Below are 16,359 nucleotides of genomic sequence, written 5' to 3' on the forward strand. Positions count from 1 at the left end.
CCGGAAACGGACATGGAAACTGTCATTTTAGAATGGAGGTGGTATTTGGCGTTTCATAGTTCGTGGTACTTTACTCTTTAATTAATTGTGATATGTGAAGTTTACTGGAAGACAATAAACCAAAAATCCGGTTAAGGAATTTAAACATGGAAAAGGAAAAGATACGTCGGCGACCATCTCCTTCCCCAGAGATACCTGTGACCAAAATCAAGATTAAACAGGAGAAATTGAGTCCAGTGAGGCCAAAAAAGCCTCGGCGCTCGAGTTCAGTTTCAGACCGTGGCAGCGAAAGTCCACCACCGCGGAAGAGGCGACACAGTAGGTGGGGATTGTTCAGAGATAAACAGCGCTGAGTCGCGCGTTAAGCCTTTTAACGTTTGGACTGACGGTAACATTTTTATGGATATTGTATGATTTATTTTTTTTTCCATCAAAGTTTACTGTTAAGCGCACTGCAAGGCATTTACAAAGACCGCACACGGGATCTTTCGAATATATGAAGTTTATCTGAATCTGAAAGCTCATTAAGTTAAACTAACTACTGGTAACAAACGAATGGTAACAGCTACAAGGAAGCGCATCATTATGATTTTTATGTTCTGTTATACCTTTCAGTTCTCTAAAACTTAAAATGTAGTAACTTGACTGCGTTCTTATGATTCACTTAATGAATGCCTTGAAATCACTTAAGTGTGTTTTGGTATGACGCCTCCTGACTCGCCGATACTAGAAACGTGATACACAGTTCGAGTTATCTTGATGACGTTATGCGAGATGTTGAACATTTTTGGACCTCCAATTTTTAAGACCCAAAAAAATCTATATTTTTAGGCCATTTTTTACCCATATTTTGATGAAGAAATTACACAGAGTTTACCAATTGGCGCCTTAAGCAAAAATGCTAAGAAGGAGTTGAAGTTGTAAATGCCACATATACCGAGCGAGGGGTTCACCCAATAATGGGATACTAGCAGTCAAATATACTCCTTTTCACAAAACGTTGGGGAAAAAATGGGGTTTGGTAACATGTGTCATGTTGTTTTTATGCAATTTAAAGGTTGCTGATCACGAATATATTATTTTTAGTATCAGTGGACATAGCCGTTTAAGAGCCATTCCGAGAAGGTTAAAAATTGCAAATGCCTTTGTCTAGTCAGTAGTAGTCCACAGCTGGTATTTCAAGGCCCTAATTGATCTTTTCAGGAATTGCTTTCTTAGTGCCTCTTAATCTGTCAAATCTGCAGCACAATGTCTCCTCTTCACCATAGTAACTGAGGCATACTTTTTTTCAACCAGAGTTAAGCCGTTCTTGAAGCTGTTGAGCTGTGAGATGCCTACCACGCAAGCTGGTGACCCCCAGAAACTTGTTTTCTATTTGGGCTATGACTTTGGGTCTGCCAGATCTCTTCCTGTCAGAATTTCCTCCAGCTTCCAATTGGCTTTGGATTGTGTACGACACTTTACTCACTGACATTTATTTATTTTTTTTCTTTTGCAGTTTATCTAAATGAAAGGCCTACTTGTCTAAGGGCAATAATGCTGTGTCTCATTTCATTTGTTGTTTGTAGTTTTCTTGCCATTCTAACTGGAATATTGTCCAAGTGAGGGTGTAGTTAAACAGTCTGTTCCAACTCTGCTTTAAGACAGACGGAGAGTTTTTAAGTAATCATCAGGAGTTGAGATACCTGTGCAAATCGTTAGCTTCATCTTGCAAGGTTAATTTACTTTAATTACTGCAGCACATCTATAGGTTGTAACCTATTAGTTGTTCTCTTATTTGTAATATTCTGAAATGTTCTTTTCTTCAGTTTTTGCTAACCTAAACTCTAAATTTAATCCTCTGGCAGTTTACTGCTTACCTTTTTTCATAATTTTTGGTCATTCATTGCCTTTCAGCTGATTGAATTTGAAGAAAAACTGAGGTATTGTAAAACTTGTGATTGGTAGTATATCTTTCTTCTTTATGTATACAGTGGTGTGAAAAACTGTTTGCCCCTTCCTGATTTCTTATTCTTTTGCATGTTTGTCACACAAAATGTTTCTGATCATCAAATACATTTAACCATTAGTCAAATATAACACAAGTAAACACAAAATGCAGTTTTTAAATGATGGTTTTTATTATTTAGGGAGAAAAAATCCAAACCTACATGGCCCTGTGTGAAAAGTAATTGCCCCTTGTTAAAAATAACCTAACTGTGGTGTATCACACCTGAGTTCAATTTCTGTAGCCACCCCCAGGCCTGATTACTGCCACACCTGTTTCAATCAAGAAATCACTTAAATAGGAGCTGCCTGAGACAGACAAGTAGACCAGAAGCACCTCAAAAGCTAGACATCATGCCAAGATCCAAAGAAATTCAGGAACAAATGAGAACAGAAGTAATTGAGATCTATCAGTCTGGTAAAGGTTATAAAGCCATTTCTAAAGCTTTGGGACTCCAGCGAACCACAGTGAGAGCCATTATCCACAAATGGCAAAAACATGGACCAGTGGTGAACCTTCCCAGGAGTGGCCGGCCGACCAAAATTACCCCAAGAGCGCAGAGACGACTCATCCGAGAGGTCACAAAAACCCCAGGACAACGTCTAAAGAACTGCAGGCCTCATTTGCCTCAATTAAGGTCAGTGTTCACGACTCCACCATAAGAAAGAGACTGGGCAAAAACGGCCTGCATGGCAGATTTCCAAGACGCAAACCACTGATAAGCAAAAAGAACATTAGGGCTCGTCTCAATTTTGCTAAGAAACATCTCAATGATTGCCAAGACTTTTGGGAAAATACCTTGTGGACTGATGAGACAAAAGTTGAACTTTTTGGAAGGCAAATGTCCCGTTACATCTGGCGTAAAAGGAACACAGCATTTCAGAAAAGAACATCATACCAACAGTAAAATATGGTGGTGGTAGTGTGATGGTCTGGGGTTGTTTTGCTGCTTCAGGACCTGGAAGGCTTGCTGTGATAGATGGAACCATGAATTCTAGTGTCTACCAAAAAATCCTGAAGGAGAATGCCCGGCCATCTGTTCGTCAACTCAAGCTGAAGCGATCTTGGGTGCTGCAACAGGACAATGACCCAAAACACACCAGCAAATCCACCTCTGAATGGCTGAAGAAAAACAAAATGAAGACTTTGGAGTGGCCTAGTCAAAGTCCTGACCTGAATCCAATTGAGATGCTATGGCATGACCTTAAAAAGGCGGTTCATGCTAGAAAACCCTCAAATAAAGCTGAATTACAACAATTCTGCAAAGATGAGTGGGCCAAAATTCCACCAGAGCGCTGTAAAAGACTCATTGCAAGTTATCGCAAACGCTGCCAAGGGTGGCCCAACCAGTTATTAGGTTCAGGGGGCAATTACTTTTTCACACAGGGCCATGTAGGTTTGGATTTTTTTTTTCTCCCTAAATAATAAAAACCATCATTTAAAAACTGCATTTTGTGTTTACTTGTGTTATATTTGACTAATGGTTAAATGTGTTTGATGATCAGAAACATTTTGTGTGACAAACATGCAAAAGAATAAGAAATCAGGAAGGGGGCAAATAGTTTTTCACACCACTGTACACATTTATTCCTTGTTTGAACTCACCAGGGTTCAGAATCATTAAGCCGTTTCTGTTGTCAGCCAGAATGATGTACCGTATGTCCTGATTTAATGCTACTGTCTAACATTGTCCTTAATATCTACAGCCTGTCTCAACCTTAGTTTCTGATGTTCCTGCAGTTTGTCAATAGTCCAAACATGTTCTTCATATTACCAATAGATTTGAACTTAAAAACCGTGTTACAAGTATGAATTTTTGCTTACCAAAGCTTTTAAACTTCATGCAATATCTTCTTTGCACCTCATTTACAGAATTTGATTAAATTTATGCCATAACAGTGAACATCTAATGAAGCAGTGACCAGTGGGCCATGGCCACTGTTAAACTGTTTTTAGTATACAATACTGCCATGTAATGTATACCACCACCCTGTTCACTCGCCTTTGAAAATACGCATTTATACATTCATTTTGATATTTCATGCGTCACTGTCCTTTCATTTCACAAGCTTGGCTGTCATTTTCTTCTGTCTCATACGTGTCTTTTCTTATAAGTCGTCTAAGTTAATTTTTTCATAGGTTATAAGAGTGGGGAGGCTGTGCTGTGGGGAGTATTTATTATGGTTTTCATGCTGAAGAAGCAAAAGTTGTGTATGATGAGTCAGTGTAGTTGCTTCAACAACAACATTTATTTATGTAGCATATTTTCGTACAGGCAATGTAGCTCAAAGTACTTTACCAGACAAAAAGAAACTTACTGTATATGAATGAAAAACAAATAAGATTAGACAGTAATATTAAAGAATAAGTAACAAAGGCGAAATGTAAGGTCAGATGGCCAGGAGGACAGAAAAAACAAACAAAAACAACCCCTCCAGTTAGGCCTGAGAAAAAAATAAAATCTGCAGGGGTTACAAGGCCAAAAAGACCGCCCAGCCCCCAATGGGCATTCTACCTAACATAAATGTTCATAAATCAGTCCTCTTTGTTTTCAGGCTTAACATAATAATTGTTGATTTTGGTCTTGTGGACAGCTGAGTCACCCCCTTTCAATCCATCAACACAGGGTGCATGGTGCCTTGATTAGGTGGTGGCAACGCAAATCGCCACCACAGGCGAACCTGATAAAACAGTACAGAATAATGGAGATTAGTACAGATTGTGGATCCCTGAAAAACATAATTCTATGCCCATATATTCTATAAGGAAATACAGCTATAATGTAGCTACAAAAAAGCCAAATTAAAATAATGTTTTTTTTTAAAATGATCCACAGTACTAGTTTGGCGAATTTCTGTCGTTAAATATTCCAGGTTTTGGGTGCATAACAGCAAAAGTCTGCTCCATCACTTCTTTTAAGTTTAGCTCTTGAAATTATAAGCACACCTCCATTTGAAGATCTAAGGTTATGACTTGGGGTGTAGGGGAACAGGCATTCCAAAATATAGGACGGTGCCAGATTATTTAAGGCTTTATAAGCCATTAGTAGTATATTAAAGTCAATTCTGAATGATGCTGGTAACCAGTGTAACGATGCTAAAACTGGTGAGATGTGCTCAAATTTTCTTTTTTTTTTAGTAAAGGTTCTGACTGCCGCAGTCTGCAGTAATTACATCTGATTGGTGTGTTTCTTAGGTAGTCCTGTGAGGAGTGCATTACAGTAATCTATTTGACTCAAGACAAAACTGTGAAGTAACTTTTCTGCATCGTGTAAATTTATAGGACGTCTAACTTTTGCTATATTCCTTAAGTGAAAAAATGCAAACCTAGTGATCTGGTTCACATGTGATTTAAAGTTTCACACACTACTGCAGTAAATGCTATGCTAACTAGTATGTGATGTATCACTCGGCACAGAATTTGTGCTTGAATGAACTTGGCTAACTTGGCTGTGCAATCATGTGGGGACTCCTCACAGACAGTTCCACAGCCCAGTTTGGGTTGAGACCCATAGTTTAAGAAACACTGGCAGTCACCAGTTAGCCTACCATACAAACCTTTGAAATTTGGAATGAAAATGAGAGTGCAAAGAGAAAACCTAAACAGAAACGAGAAGAATGTTTAGAATCCACAGTTCGTGGGGTGCTGACCTTATCATGAGCTGTTACAACAACAATGCAGAAGTGCACAATCGAAAAAACTGTCTCAAAAATGTATAAAACTGTTATAACGCTAAATTAGTTCATATTTTGAGTAAAATATGTAAAAAAAAAAAAAAATAAAGTTTCATGTATTTTTATTGCAGAGTGCAACCTTGAAATGTAAGAAAATGGCTTTTTCATTTAATAATGTTTAAATGGTGGCAAGGGTTTTCAGATTTGGGAAATATATTTTGTAATGTAATAAAGTATATTACATAATAAATAAAGTATATTTCACTGTCAAAGCTTGTTTTAATATGCTGGTTTTTAGGTAGACTTTGGGTAATCACAGTATTTAACATGTTGTTTAAAAGATTGGTATTGTGGATTTTTTACACCTACTGAGGGTAAACTGAAAAGTCAAGCAGCCGTAAATTTACATATCCACATTTTGTCCTATCGGGGGATATACACAGCAGGGAATTTTGAAGGCTTTATGGCAAAAAAAATAGTGTGGCAACTGTTGGCTATGTGAGTACTTTGTGAAGAATGTGCAAGCCAGAGATAAAATAAAATAAGAATAAATTATAGATTAAAAAAATAACAATGCTTTTAGTTAAGAGCTGAGAACCAAATAAAACTGTAAATATTAGGCCTTTGTGTCCAGCTTTTTTATGTATGTTAAAACCTGTTCTTGAGATAATCATTTAGTTTCCATATTTCATGTCAGAAAAAAGTTAAATGTTCCGTGTGTTTTGTTAAGGGTGTTGTGTACAAAATTGTGGTGAAAACTTTACATACAATTCTATAACAAACACGTATGTCAGGACAGTTTTGGGATTCCAATGATTTCTACAATTGTTTTTTTCTGTGGCAGAGTGATTGTGCAACACATCTTTATTACAAAAAAAAAAAAAAAGAAATTTAGTGCACAAGTTTTAATTTATTGTGGGTTTTCTGAAACAATCACAGGGTCAAAAATATATGTAAAGCTAATTAAATTATTAAGTGGTGCTGAATCTTCATCTTCTTTCGTCTGCTCCCATTAGGGGTCACCACAGCGGGTCATCTTCTTCCATATCTTTCTGTCGTCTGCATCTTGTTCTGTTACACCCATCACCTGCATGTCCTCTCTCACCACGTCCATAAACCTTCTGTTAGGCTTTCCTCTTGCTTGGCTGCTCTATCATTAGCATCCTTCTCCCAGTATACCCAGCATCTACCCTCTGAACATGTCCAAACCAACCCAATCTCACCTCTCTGACTTTGTCTCCCAACCGTCCAACTTGATCTGACCCTCTAATGTCCTCATTTCTAATCCTATTCATCCTTGTCACACCCAATACAAATCTTAGCATCTTTAACTCTGCCACCTCCAGCTCTGTCTCCTGCTTTCTGGTCAGTGCCACCGTCTCTAACCCATATAACATAGCTGGTCTCACTACCGTCCTGTAGACCTTCCCTTTCACTCTTGCTGATACCTGTCTGTCACAGATCACTCCTTACACTCTTCTCCACCCATTCCACCCTGCCTGCACTCCCTTTTTCACCTCTCTTCAACAATCCCCATTACTCTGTACTGTTGATACCAAGTATTTAAACTCATCCACGTTTGCCAACTCTACTCCCTGCATCCTCACCATTCCACTGACCTCCCTCTCATTTCCACACATGTATTCTGTCTTTTTCCTACTGACCTTCATTCCTCTCCTCTCTAGAGCATATCTCCACCTCTCCAGGGTCTCCTCAACCTGCTCCCTACTATTGCTACAGATCTCAATCTCATTAGCGAATATCAACCAATCCAGTATGGAAATTTGTATTGTTGTCCGCATATTGATTTGGCAATTTTTTACACCAGATGGCCTTCCAGACGTAACCCTCCCCATTTATCTGGGCTTGGGACAGGCACGAAGAAACACACTGGTTTGTGCATTCCCTGTGGCTGGGTTATTAAGTGGTGCTAAATATTTTAAATTATTTTCTAACTTGGTAGCTCTTAACTGCCTATTGATAATAATTGACTACAGCTGATACTTCTCTGTGTTGCTTTTGAATGGCTTGTTTGACAACATTCATTGGATTGACCAAACACACATAACAATGGGGAAGTCAATGGAGCTAAATAATAAAACATTTATTACAAAAAATAAAATGTATGTTGTGCAATCATTAAAGCTACAGAAAAAGCAGTTGTAGAAATAATTGAAAATTCAGTAATGCCCTGACATATATGTCTGTTATATGAATGTATGAAAGCTTTTTACCTCACCTGTGTGATATATAGTGTGAATATGTAACCTGTTTCTTCCATGTGTTTCTTTGGTTTAACCCAAGCTTATTAAGATGATGGTAAGTTGTCAAAACATTCCCTAATTTGCCGGGGTAGGGGATTCAAGGATATTACTAATTTTTTGTTATTGTGAGTGCTCCACAGTAGTTACATAAGTTCATTATGTCTGTTACTTGCATACTGCTTTTTTAATTGTATTTATTTATTCTATGCTAGGTGTTTGTGTATAATATTACCATATGATGTTTTGAAAAGTAAAGGAATCCATGTTACCACTTGAGCTTTATAATGACCACAGTGGGACATTTGTTCTTACTCTACCTATGAATTATTTCATTTTTTGTGAAAGATGATGGTGTGAGAATTTAAATGCTTGCAGTTATTTTAAGATCATATGAGTCATGGTGCACCCTGACAATCAACACCTTTAATTCTAAAACATTAAATATTATTATTATTTTTTTTAGATCACCAGCTAGAAGGAGAGACAGGTCCCCTAGGAGGAGTAGTAGGTCACCTAGAAACAGGCGAAGCCGGAGCCCACGATTCACAGATACCAAAATAAAGCCGGTAATTCAGTCTTGAATCTTATTTTTCAGATGCAGTTTTAATATTATGGAACTTCGATTTTATATTAAATGCATCTTTATACCTATTGCTTTGGTGATTTTGAATGAAATAGCATTAAATTATTATAAAATAAGTTCTTAAATGCCAAAAGTCTGTAAGTGTTTTGCAGTTAGCCTCCATATTAGAACTTAAGCAAGGAGTATACCTAATGAAATAGTTATTTCCTGCCATATTATAGTTACACTTACCACTTATAAAGAAAACCCCATGTATGCTTAGAATTGTTTTAACATTTACAGCATATACATTTTGTTGATTTCTTTGCTCACAGATCTGCTGACGATTTTCTTATTGGATTATTAGTTAATTGTTTATTATATTAAAAATGACAGAGTATTTTCCCTAAGAGCAGTTATGATTGTTGCCTCTAATTTGATTTACTTTTTCGGAAGCAAAATATGATTCTATAATCAAGATTAATCATTGAGCTTTTCAAGCTTTATTTTAAAACATAATAGATCAATTGAAGCAAAATTGAAAAATTAGTAAGAATATACAATATTATGAAACAGTAATAATTTAAAGATGGGTATCCATGCTACCAAACTCTAAACTAGCCTCAAGCATACTGTATATAGTATAAAATAGGAGATCTGTTCATGTTTAATTCATCATATAATGTTTTTCATAATGCCAACAATGATTATAATACTTAAGTTAGAAAATGTAAAAGTAAGCTTTGCAGTTTTCCTCCCAACCATTTAACATATAAAGGAGTGCATGTGAAAGCTCAAGTCTGTAGCACAAGAGAGCACTGCATTTTGTTGCAAGTTGGATAAAGCCCATGACAAACTTTTGAAAGATTTTCAGATGTAAACTTTACATGGTCTTAGTTAGTTGTAGACAGTCACTGTGCACTACTGTGACAGCCGGCAATGTGGTCTGACATCTCCTGTGACTAAAATCAGTTTGCAACTTGGTCAGACAATCAGTCGTAGGTGGGTGTTCTTGTTTGTATGAGAACTCAAAACCCATAAACGTTCAGACGGAACACTTTTTGCTACCAAATTAGAGAATTCTTCCATCACTTTGAATGTGATTTTTTTAAAAATGAGCTTTACTGGGGTGCAGTCAAAGTTTAATTATTATTTTTTTTTTTTAAAAAAACAGTACAAAAAAATCGCCCAGCATTTTCTTTTTGAGATTGCTGCACTTATCATATAATTTTTAATCACAGTAATTGCCGTTTTTTAAACAGTATTATTTAATGTTTTGCATTGGAGGGTTTCATGCTCACAAATGGAAAAAGACACAATTGTAAACAGTGGTGTGTTTGTATACAGTGGTATATTAATTTTAACTATTTAAAGAGCAAACTTTGGCATTTAAAATGAATCTGTACTTTCTAAATAAAAGTTAATGTCAAATTTTGTACTTTATCATTGATACATTACAATCCCAAGTAATGTTCATGTGTACATAGTTTCTAGTATTGTTTTTATTGTGGTACCTCGAATGCTTACAGGCCAACACAAGTGTTCAAGTCTGCTGTGTTGCAGTAAACAATTAGTAAAGCATTAGTAGTAAAGCAAGCAACTTTACTGTTTCTGATACTTACTTTGACTTTCTAATGTGTTATAGAATCAATATTTAAGTACTATCATCATTTAAATTAATATTTGTGATATTATGTTTTTGGATTTACTACTACTGTATAAACTTGCCTCCACCACAAAACAAAAGGCAGGTTCAATAAGAGGACTTCAAGTGATGTTAAAATTTTCATTAGTCATCTCATTTATCTTACTTGATTTTTACTCATTAAAGTCCAACAATTAAATGCAGACTTGTTTATCAAAGTTTGCTGTGATTAATCAGATTCTTATAGTTTGCTCAAATAAGTTGAGTTTATTATGTGTACATAGTAGAATGAAATTCATACTTGAATGTCTCCTTAGACATCTTGCAAAAATACAGTACAAAGAATAAATATATACTTAGCATGCCACACAATGTATGTTCAATATGTTTTTGCAAGTATTATGTATTTATACAATAGTTTTTTTCTGCTATATTTATATCTTTATAATTGATAGTTCAACTTTACAACATGTGGGTAGTATCCCTGAATCTATTATTGCGAGTGCCAGTTGTCATATACCTTTTGCCAGAAGCGATGAGTCAGAAAACAGCTGTGTAGGATGGCTGAGGCCTTTAATTATACCGTTTACCTTTTCAAGATTGCAATTATTATGTACATCCCAATGAGTAGGCAAGTGGTGGCAGTAGTATTGTGTACTGCCTTCAACACCCCTTGCATTGCTTTATGATGTTCAGCCGAGCAGGCGCTATAATAAAATGTTATGCACCCTTTGTGGACAGACTCCATTGTGCACCTGTAGACGTTTGTGAGAAAAGATGGATAAATGTGAGCTGTTCTCTGTTGTCTAAGGAAGTAGAGGCACTGGTTTTAAAAGGCAAGGCGAGCTTATACGCAGTTCCTGCCAAAATATAGTAGCTCCGTGTTTTTGTTGCAATTGATGTCCCAATTAGAAGTTAATGTTTGCTGTTAACTTTTTCACTTAAATGTAGTTGACCTGGTTTGGTTTTCTTTATTTTAAGTCTGTGAAGTAAATGACAATATAGTTTTTAGTTTTCAGGGAAATTCAGTTTTATTACAGTCACAGCTTTCGGTGTATAGTCTGCTTTCTAGCTAATTTACTTGGGCAGTGTGTGGTGCAGTGAGTAGTACTGCTGACTTATGCATCCAGTGTCCGCATTTTGAGCTTTACATCCTGACATTTGCCCCATGTCTGAATGTGTTTTCCTCTCATATCCTTAAGACATACTAGTTAATTTTCAGTTCCAGATTGGCCCCCATGTGGTTGTGAATGAACATAGTGATGGACTGGCACCCTTTCAAAGGCTACTTCCTGTCTGCATCTCATCCAGTGCTACTGAAAATTTCCAGCCTCTGTTAACCCTGAATTGAACCAAGAACTTTTATGAATTTTATGTTCACAAAGTAATCTAAAATTATTTAAGGAGTGCGGTACCCAAAAATGGTAGATATACTGTATATGTTATCTGTATGGTTTGTAGTGATGGTTGGAAAAAATAAATAAATCTTGTGTTTTCAATGAGAATGGTTGATTGTCCATTGAATGAGGGGGGAAAGGAGGATCCAATTGTTCAGAAGTTCAATCCTATTTGAATGGCTTCACATTTGTCCACAGCTCTTGATTTTTATGGATGCATATAACAATATTTTAATAAGAAACACGTGTTTTGAATGTTGTGAGCATACAACAGGGTAACTGGCATCTGGATTATGCATGAGCAACCTGAATTTTTTTTTAATGGGAAGTTTTGAAACTATTTGATGTTGGCTCCATTGATACCTGTTTTATAATAAAATTTGTGAACTGTTTTCCCTAATAACTTAAAATTAAAAATTTTCCTAGCTATCACTACAAACAACACAGGGTAAGTAGCAGATTGGGATGCACCAGACAGTTTTTTTTAAGTCTGATACAAATCACCAACCTCCTGTTTCTAGAATTCCTAGAATCCTTTTAAAAAAGATAAAACCTTTTTTAAAAAAAGAAAAAAAAAAGTTTTGCACTAAAGCAACCAGCAGTGTAGAAGCCTTATGTTCTATATGAAAGTTCTTATGCTTAGTATTTTCACAATTAAAATGCAAACCTCCTGTTTATCTTTATTAACAGATGAAATTGTGCAGGCTTCTTGATCAGTAACCTTTGGGGGAAAACATACTAAAATTAAAATTAAATCCCGTTAAAATATGTTCTTGTCTAACTAATAAAACGTGCATAAAACATGTATCCATAAAGCATTAAAGAAAACAAAGAGCTTGCCACAATTCTAATAAAATATTCGTAAGATGTTTAGCAAGGCTTAACATGCTTAGCAAGTTTAAAAGTAAAATAGAAAGGTTAGGCTCTTAAGCTATAGTATACTAAGTAGTGAAGGCACAATTCTTCTTTATGTATGTATGTATTCGTCTGCCATTTCTCTCCATACACAGGATGACTCCTCAGAATCCTTCTCAGTTTATTCCTCAACTTTCTTTAATGTAAAAAAAACCAATGCTTTGACCTACTCTCGCATAAAACTGCTTGACTACTCTGTGTTTACAGGAGCGTTTCAAAAACAATATATGTGCAATTCCTCAAGTATAGTAATACTTTACATATTTGAGCATAAGAAGTTAATTACCATAAACCCTAGAAAAGGTGGTGATGACAAATTCATTTTTAAGATTGATTTTGCTGATCACCAGTTGAGTCATTAGGAAGGAAAATTGGTGGTTGATTAGCTAGTTTGGTTTTAATTGCACCAGTGTGTTCACCCATATTGTCTTTCTGAGTACAGTATTTAGAAAAAGAGTGTACAAAGTTGAAGAATTGAGGGTTACTAATCCATTCCTTCCTCCATCCATCCATTTTCTAACCTGTTTTAAAGATTGCTGAAAGTTGGTGCCTATGCCAGTGATATTGGATGCAAGTTGGGAACCAACCTTGTATAATTGTGCTTTTCCATCTTGGTGCATAGTCACACTATTACCTACACTCACTCATCCTGGGCCAATTTTAGAGTCCTCATTTTGCCCACTGTGCATGTCTTAGGTATGTAGGGAAAAATTGTCATATCCAAAGATTATCTTAAATTCAAAATCACAGCAAAATGCTTAACTATTACTGACAGGTCCCTTTGTGGTACTTGCTGGAATGTCTAGCAAGAAAGCAGAATTTCAAATCTTATATGCTTTAATGATAACTAAAATTACTCCTGTAGTAGATATGAATAAGCATGGATTTCTTCAAAAATCTGCTTGAGACATCCCTTTCATTTAGTCATATTTGAACTGGAAAGTTTTATTTCTTCTATAACTTTCAAATTGTTTGGCAGACTGAAATCACAAACTCAAAAACCTGTAAGCAGTGTGTGTGTGTGTGTGTGTCTCTCTTTCTCTCTCCCTTGCTACCACGTACAATCTGAATTATAGATTAAAAGGTATTTTATGTGCTAGCAACAAGGAAGAGTAGTTAGCTGTTTGAATGAAGCAACATTGTGTTTACAAAATGGGGCACTTGGCAGGGTAGGTGGTTGTAGGATCATCTACTTAAGCTATACCCAGTCCTAACATTTGCCACTTTTGAAGAGGTAGTAGTTATTCAATTGTGAAGCGCTTCAGGTAAGAGTTAATGAAAGGTATGAATTTCCAAGGCAGGTGTATAACTAACCATAATCAAGGGAGAGTTATAGAAGAAAATTTCCATTAACTTCATTAAAATAGATAATTCATAATTGTAATGTGTAAAATTTAGTTCAGTATCATAGTGTATTTAAAAAAAAATCTGTTAGTTGGTCTACCTCACTTTTAGAGATTGTTTACCTGGGTTAGGACAGCATTTTTCATTGTAATTTAAATTTTTGTTTAATTTATCATATACATGTACTAATATGTGTTTAGTTAAAAGCTAGTAATGCATTCTGCAGCATTTCAGTTTCACTCATTCAATGACTACTGTTGGTTTGCAACCAGTTCTACCTCCCCACCCCCTTTATTATTTTATTATTGGGCTGTGATGAATAATGTCTTTTGAGGACAAAGGGAGTGTATAAAAAGACTGTGGAAGAGTCTTCTGTGAACCACATATACTTCAAATATTTGATTACAAGCTGGGCACTTTTTGATTTAGTTGTTATTACAGATGATTTCTTAGATTTTGTTTATAAACTGTTTATAGTTACAATGTATTTATTATACCAATCAGTAATTTCTATAAAGAAATTGTTCAGAGATGCAGCAGTTTTCAGATTTACATCAAAAGTGGGGCTGAAGTTGCATTGCACCTCTAATAACCTTTTAATAATTTTGATTTTTTTAATAATATAACAGGAACGTGAAGAACATTCCCGAATCAAGAATGAATGGAGGCACAGAGATCGCTCGGATGCATCGAATGACAGAAGAATCAAAGAGGAATCTAAGACGTGGCACAGGGGGAGGGAAGATGCATCAGATGAAAGAAGGAGGAACAGAGATGCCCATATTTTTCAGCAGCAGCAAAATGAGAGAGAGAGGAACAATGAAAGAAGAAGAGAAAAGCGCAACAGAGAAGAAGATAATCTAGAAAATGTTGAATTTGGTGATGACGGAGAGAAAGATGAAAATTCTACCAATAAAGAACTACCAAATTTTGAGCTCTCTGGAGCTTTGGTAGAAGATACCAATACATACCGAGGAGTGGTAATCAAATATAATGAACCTCCAGAAGCCCGCATTCCAAAGCGAAGATGGAGATTGTACCCCTTTAAAAATGATGAACCTCTTCCAGTGATGTACATTCATCGCCAAAGTGCATACCTTTTTGGAAGACAAAGACGAATTGCTGATATACCTATTGATCACCCATCCTGCTCTAAGCAGCATGCAGTTTTTCAGTACAGGTGACATTTCTGCATTCGAAATAATCATTTCAGAGAAATGAAAAATCTGTTGTTTTATTACTGTTTGTTGCAAAGACATTAGAATGCCTATTTTGCATTTCCCTCATTAAACCAACAACACAGCTTCCACAATATAATTCAATAATATAAAAATACAACAAATGTCCCAGGAAGAGTAATTGATGTATGTTATTCAGCAGTTGTTATTCATTGATGTTTCGGTCAGGAATTATTTGCTCTCTGTTTGTTTAACCAGGGAACCAAACGAAGTTTGTCATTCACAGTGATTTGGGAGAAAAAAAAATCAATATAATAGAGTAATTGTCATGTTGCGTCATTGATATCCTAAGGAAGGGTATTGTGATAAGTGGAGAGATGTTAGCCAAAGTGGAAGATGATTTGTTATACCCACCCCTTTGTTAGAAAACCACTTCTAAGGAAAGTTTACAGTACAGCCCTACTTCCTTATTAGAAATTCATATAAGCTTCATTATGACATTTGTCTTCAACCAAAGGGGACCAGTGAACATAATAAGTGTTGTTTAAGCTCACCATCATTCTTCCCAAGTTGGTGGCACTGAATTAGCATTTTCTAACAGAATTTTAACATTTTTGCTGGCTGTTGTGTTTAAATAAATAGAAGCTGTGTCTTCCAATCTATTGCAAAATTCATTGTCATCCATATACCATGGACTAAGTTATTTAAAGAATACCCACAAAATCAAGAATTTAATAATTGTCTCTTTGTTTGTGTGTCTAGGTTGGTTGAGTTTACACGCTCTGATGGCACAGTTGGCAGAAGAGTAAAACCTTACATCATTGATTTAGGATCTGGCAATGGCACATTTCTTAACAACCAGCGGATTGATCCTCAACGATACTATGAAATGAAAGAAAAAGATGTGTTGAAATTTGGGTTCAGTAGCAGAGAATATGTTTTGTTACATGAAGCTTCAGACACATCAGAAGTAGACAAAAAGGATGATGATGATTATGAGGACGACGAATAAACTGTAGTCTTGAGACTAGCAGTGGAATATAATGGAGAAAAAGTCAAGAATTGTGAGACGAACACTGATCCCCAGTCTCAGGTTATCTGTTTTATCATGCTTTTGACAGCAATTGTGAAACAGTGTTCCTTAAAAGAAAAAGAAAAAAAAAAAAAAACTTTTGCCAAACGTATTTTATTTGTGTATACAAGCCTTGACCACAACAAGCATTGGAGTGTTTCACATTGTTTTTGCAAATCATCAGGAGACCCATTTATATTCAGTGAATTTCAAAATGTATTGACTTCTACATTTGAAAACAAGGCATTTCTCATCAATTGTGATGTATCCATTGTAGTTTTTGTTTGGCATTTAGCATCATCTACCAAGCAAGCCTAAAGT

The 16,359-nt window shown here is 35.9% G+C and overlaps 1 protein-coding gene across 1 annotated transcript; it reads left to right on the forward strand.

Annotated features, from left to right (window-relative positions):
- snip1 (Smad nuclear interacting protein) lies at window positions 1-16,021 on the forward strand. Its single transcript, XM_039739542.1, has 4 exons — window positions 1-322; window positions 8,389-8,491; window positions 14,418-14,968; window positions 15,729-16,021. Exons 1-4 carry the CDS (start codon window positions 147-149, stop codon window positions 15,976-15,978), a joined length of 1,080 nt encoding a protein of 359 aa, XP_039595476.1. The 5' UTR covers window positions 1-146; the 3' UTR covers window positions 15,979-16,021.
- The last annotated feature ends 338 nt before the right edge of the window (window positions 16,022-16,359 follow it).

This window comes from Polypterus senegalus, chromosome 17, assembly GCF_016835505.1.
Source record: "Polypterus senegalus isolate Bchr_013 chromosome 17, ASM1683550v1, whole genome shotgun sequence".
Classification (NCBI taxonomy): domain Eukaryota; kingdom Metazoa; phylum Chordata; class Cladistia; order Polypteriformes; family Polypteridae; genus Polypterus; species Polypterus senegalus.

Coding starts and splice junctions, on each gene's coding strand:
- snip1 (XM_039739542.1), top strand. CDS start 147: ATGGAAAAGGAAAAGATACGTCGGCGACCATCTCCTTCCCCAGAGATA. Junction 323..8,388: donor CGGAAGAGGCGACACAGTAG/GTGGGGATTGTT, acceptor TATTTTTTTTAG/ATCACCAGCTAGAAGGAGAG. Junction 14,969..15,728: donor CATGCAGTTTTTCAGTACAG/GTGACATTTCTG, acceptor TTGTGTGTCTAG/GTTGGTTGAGTTTACACGCT.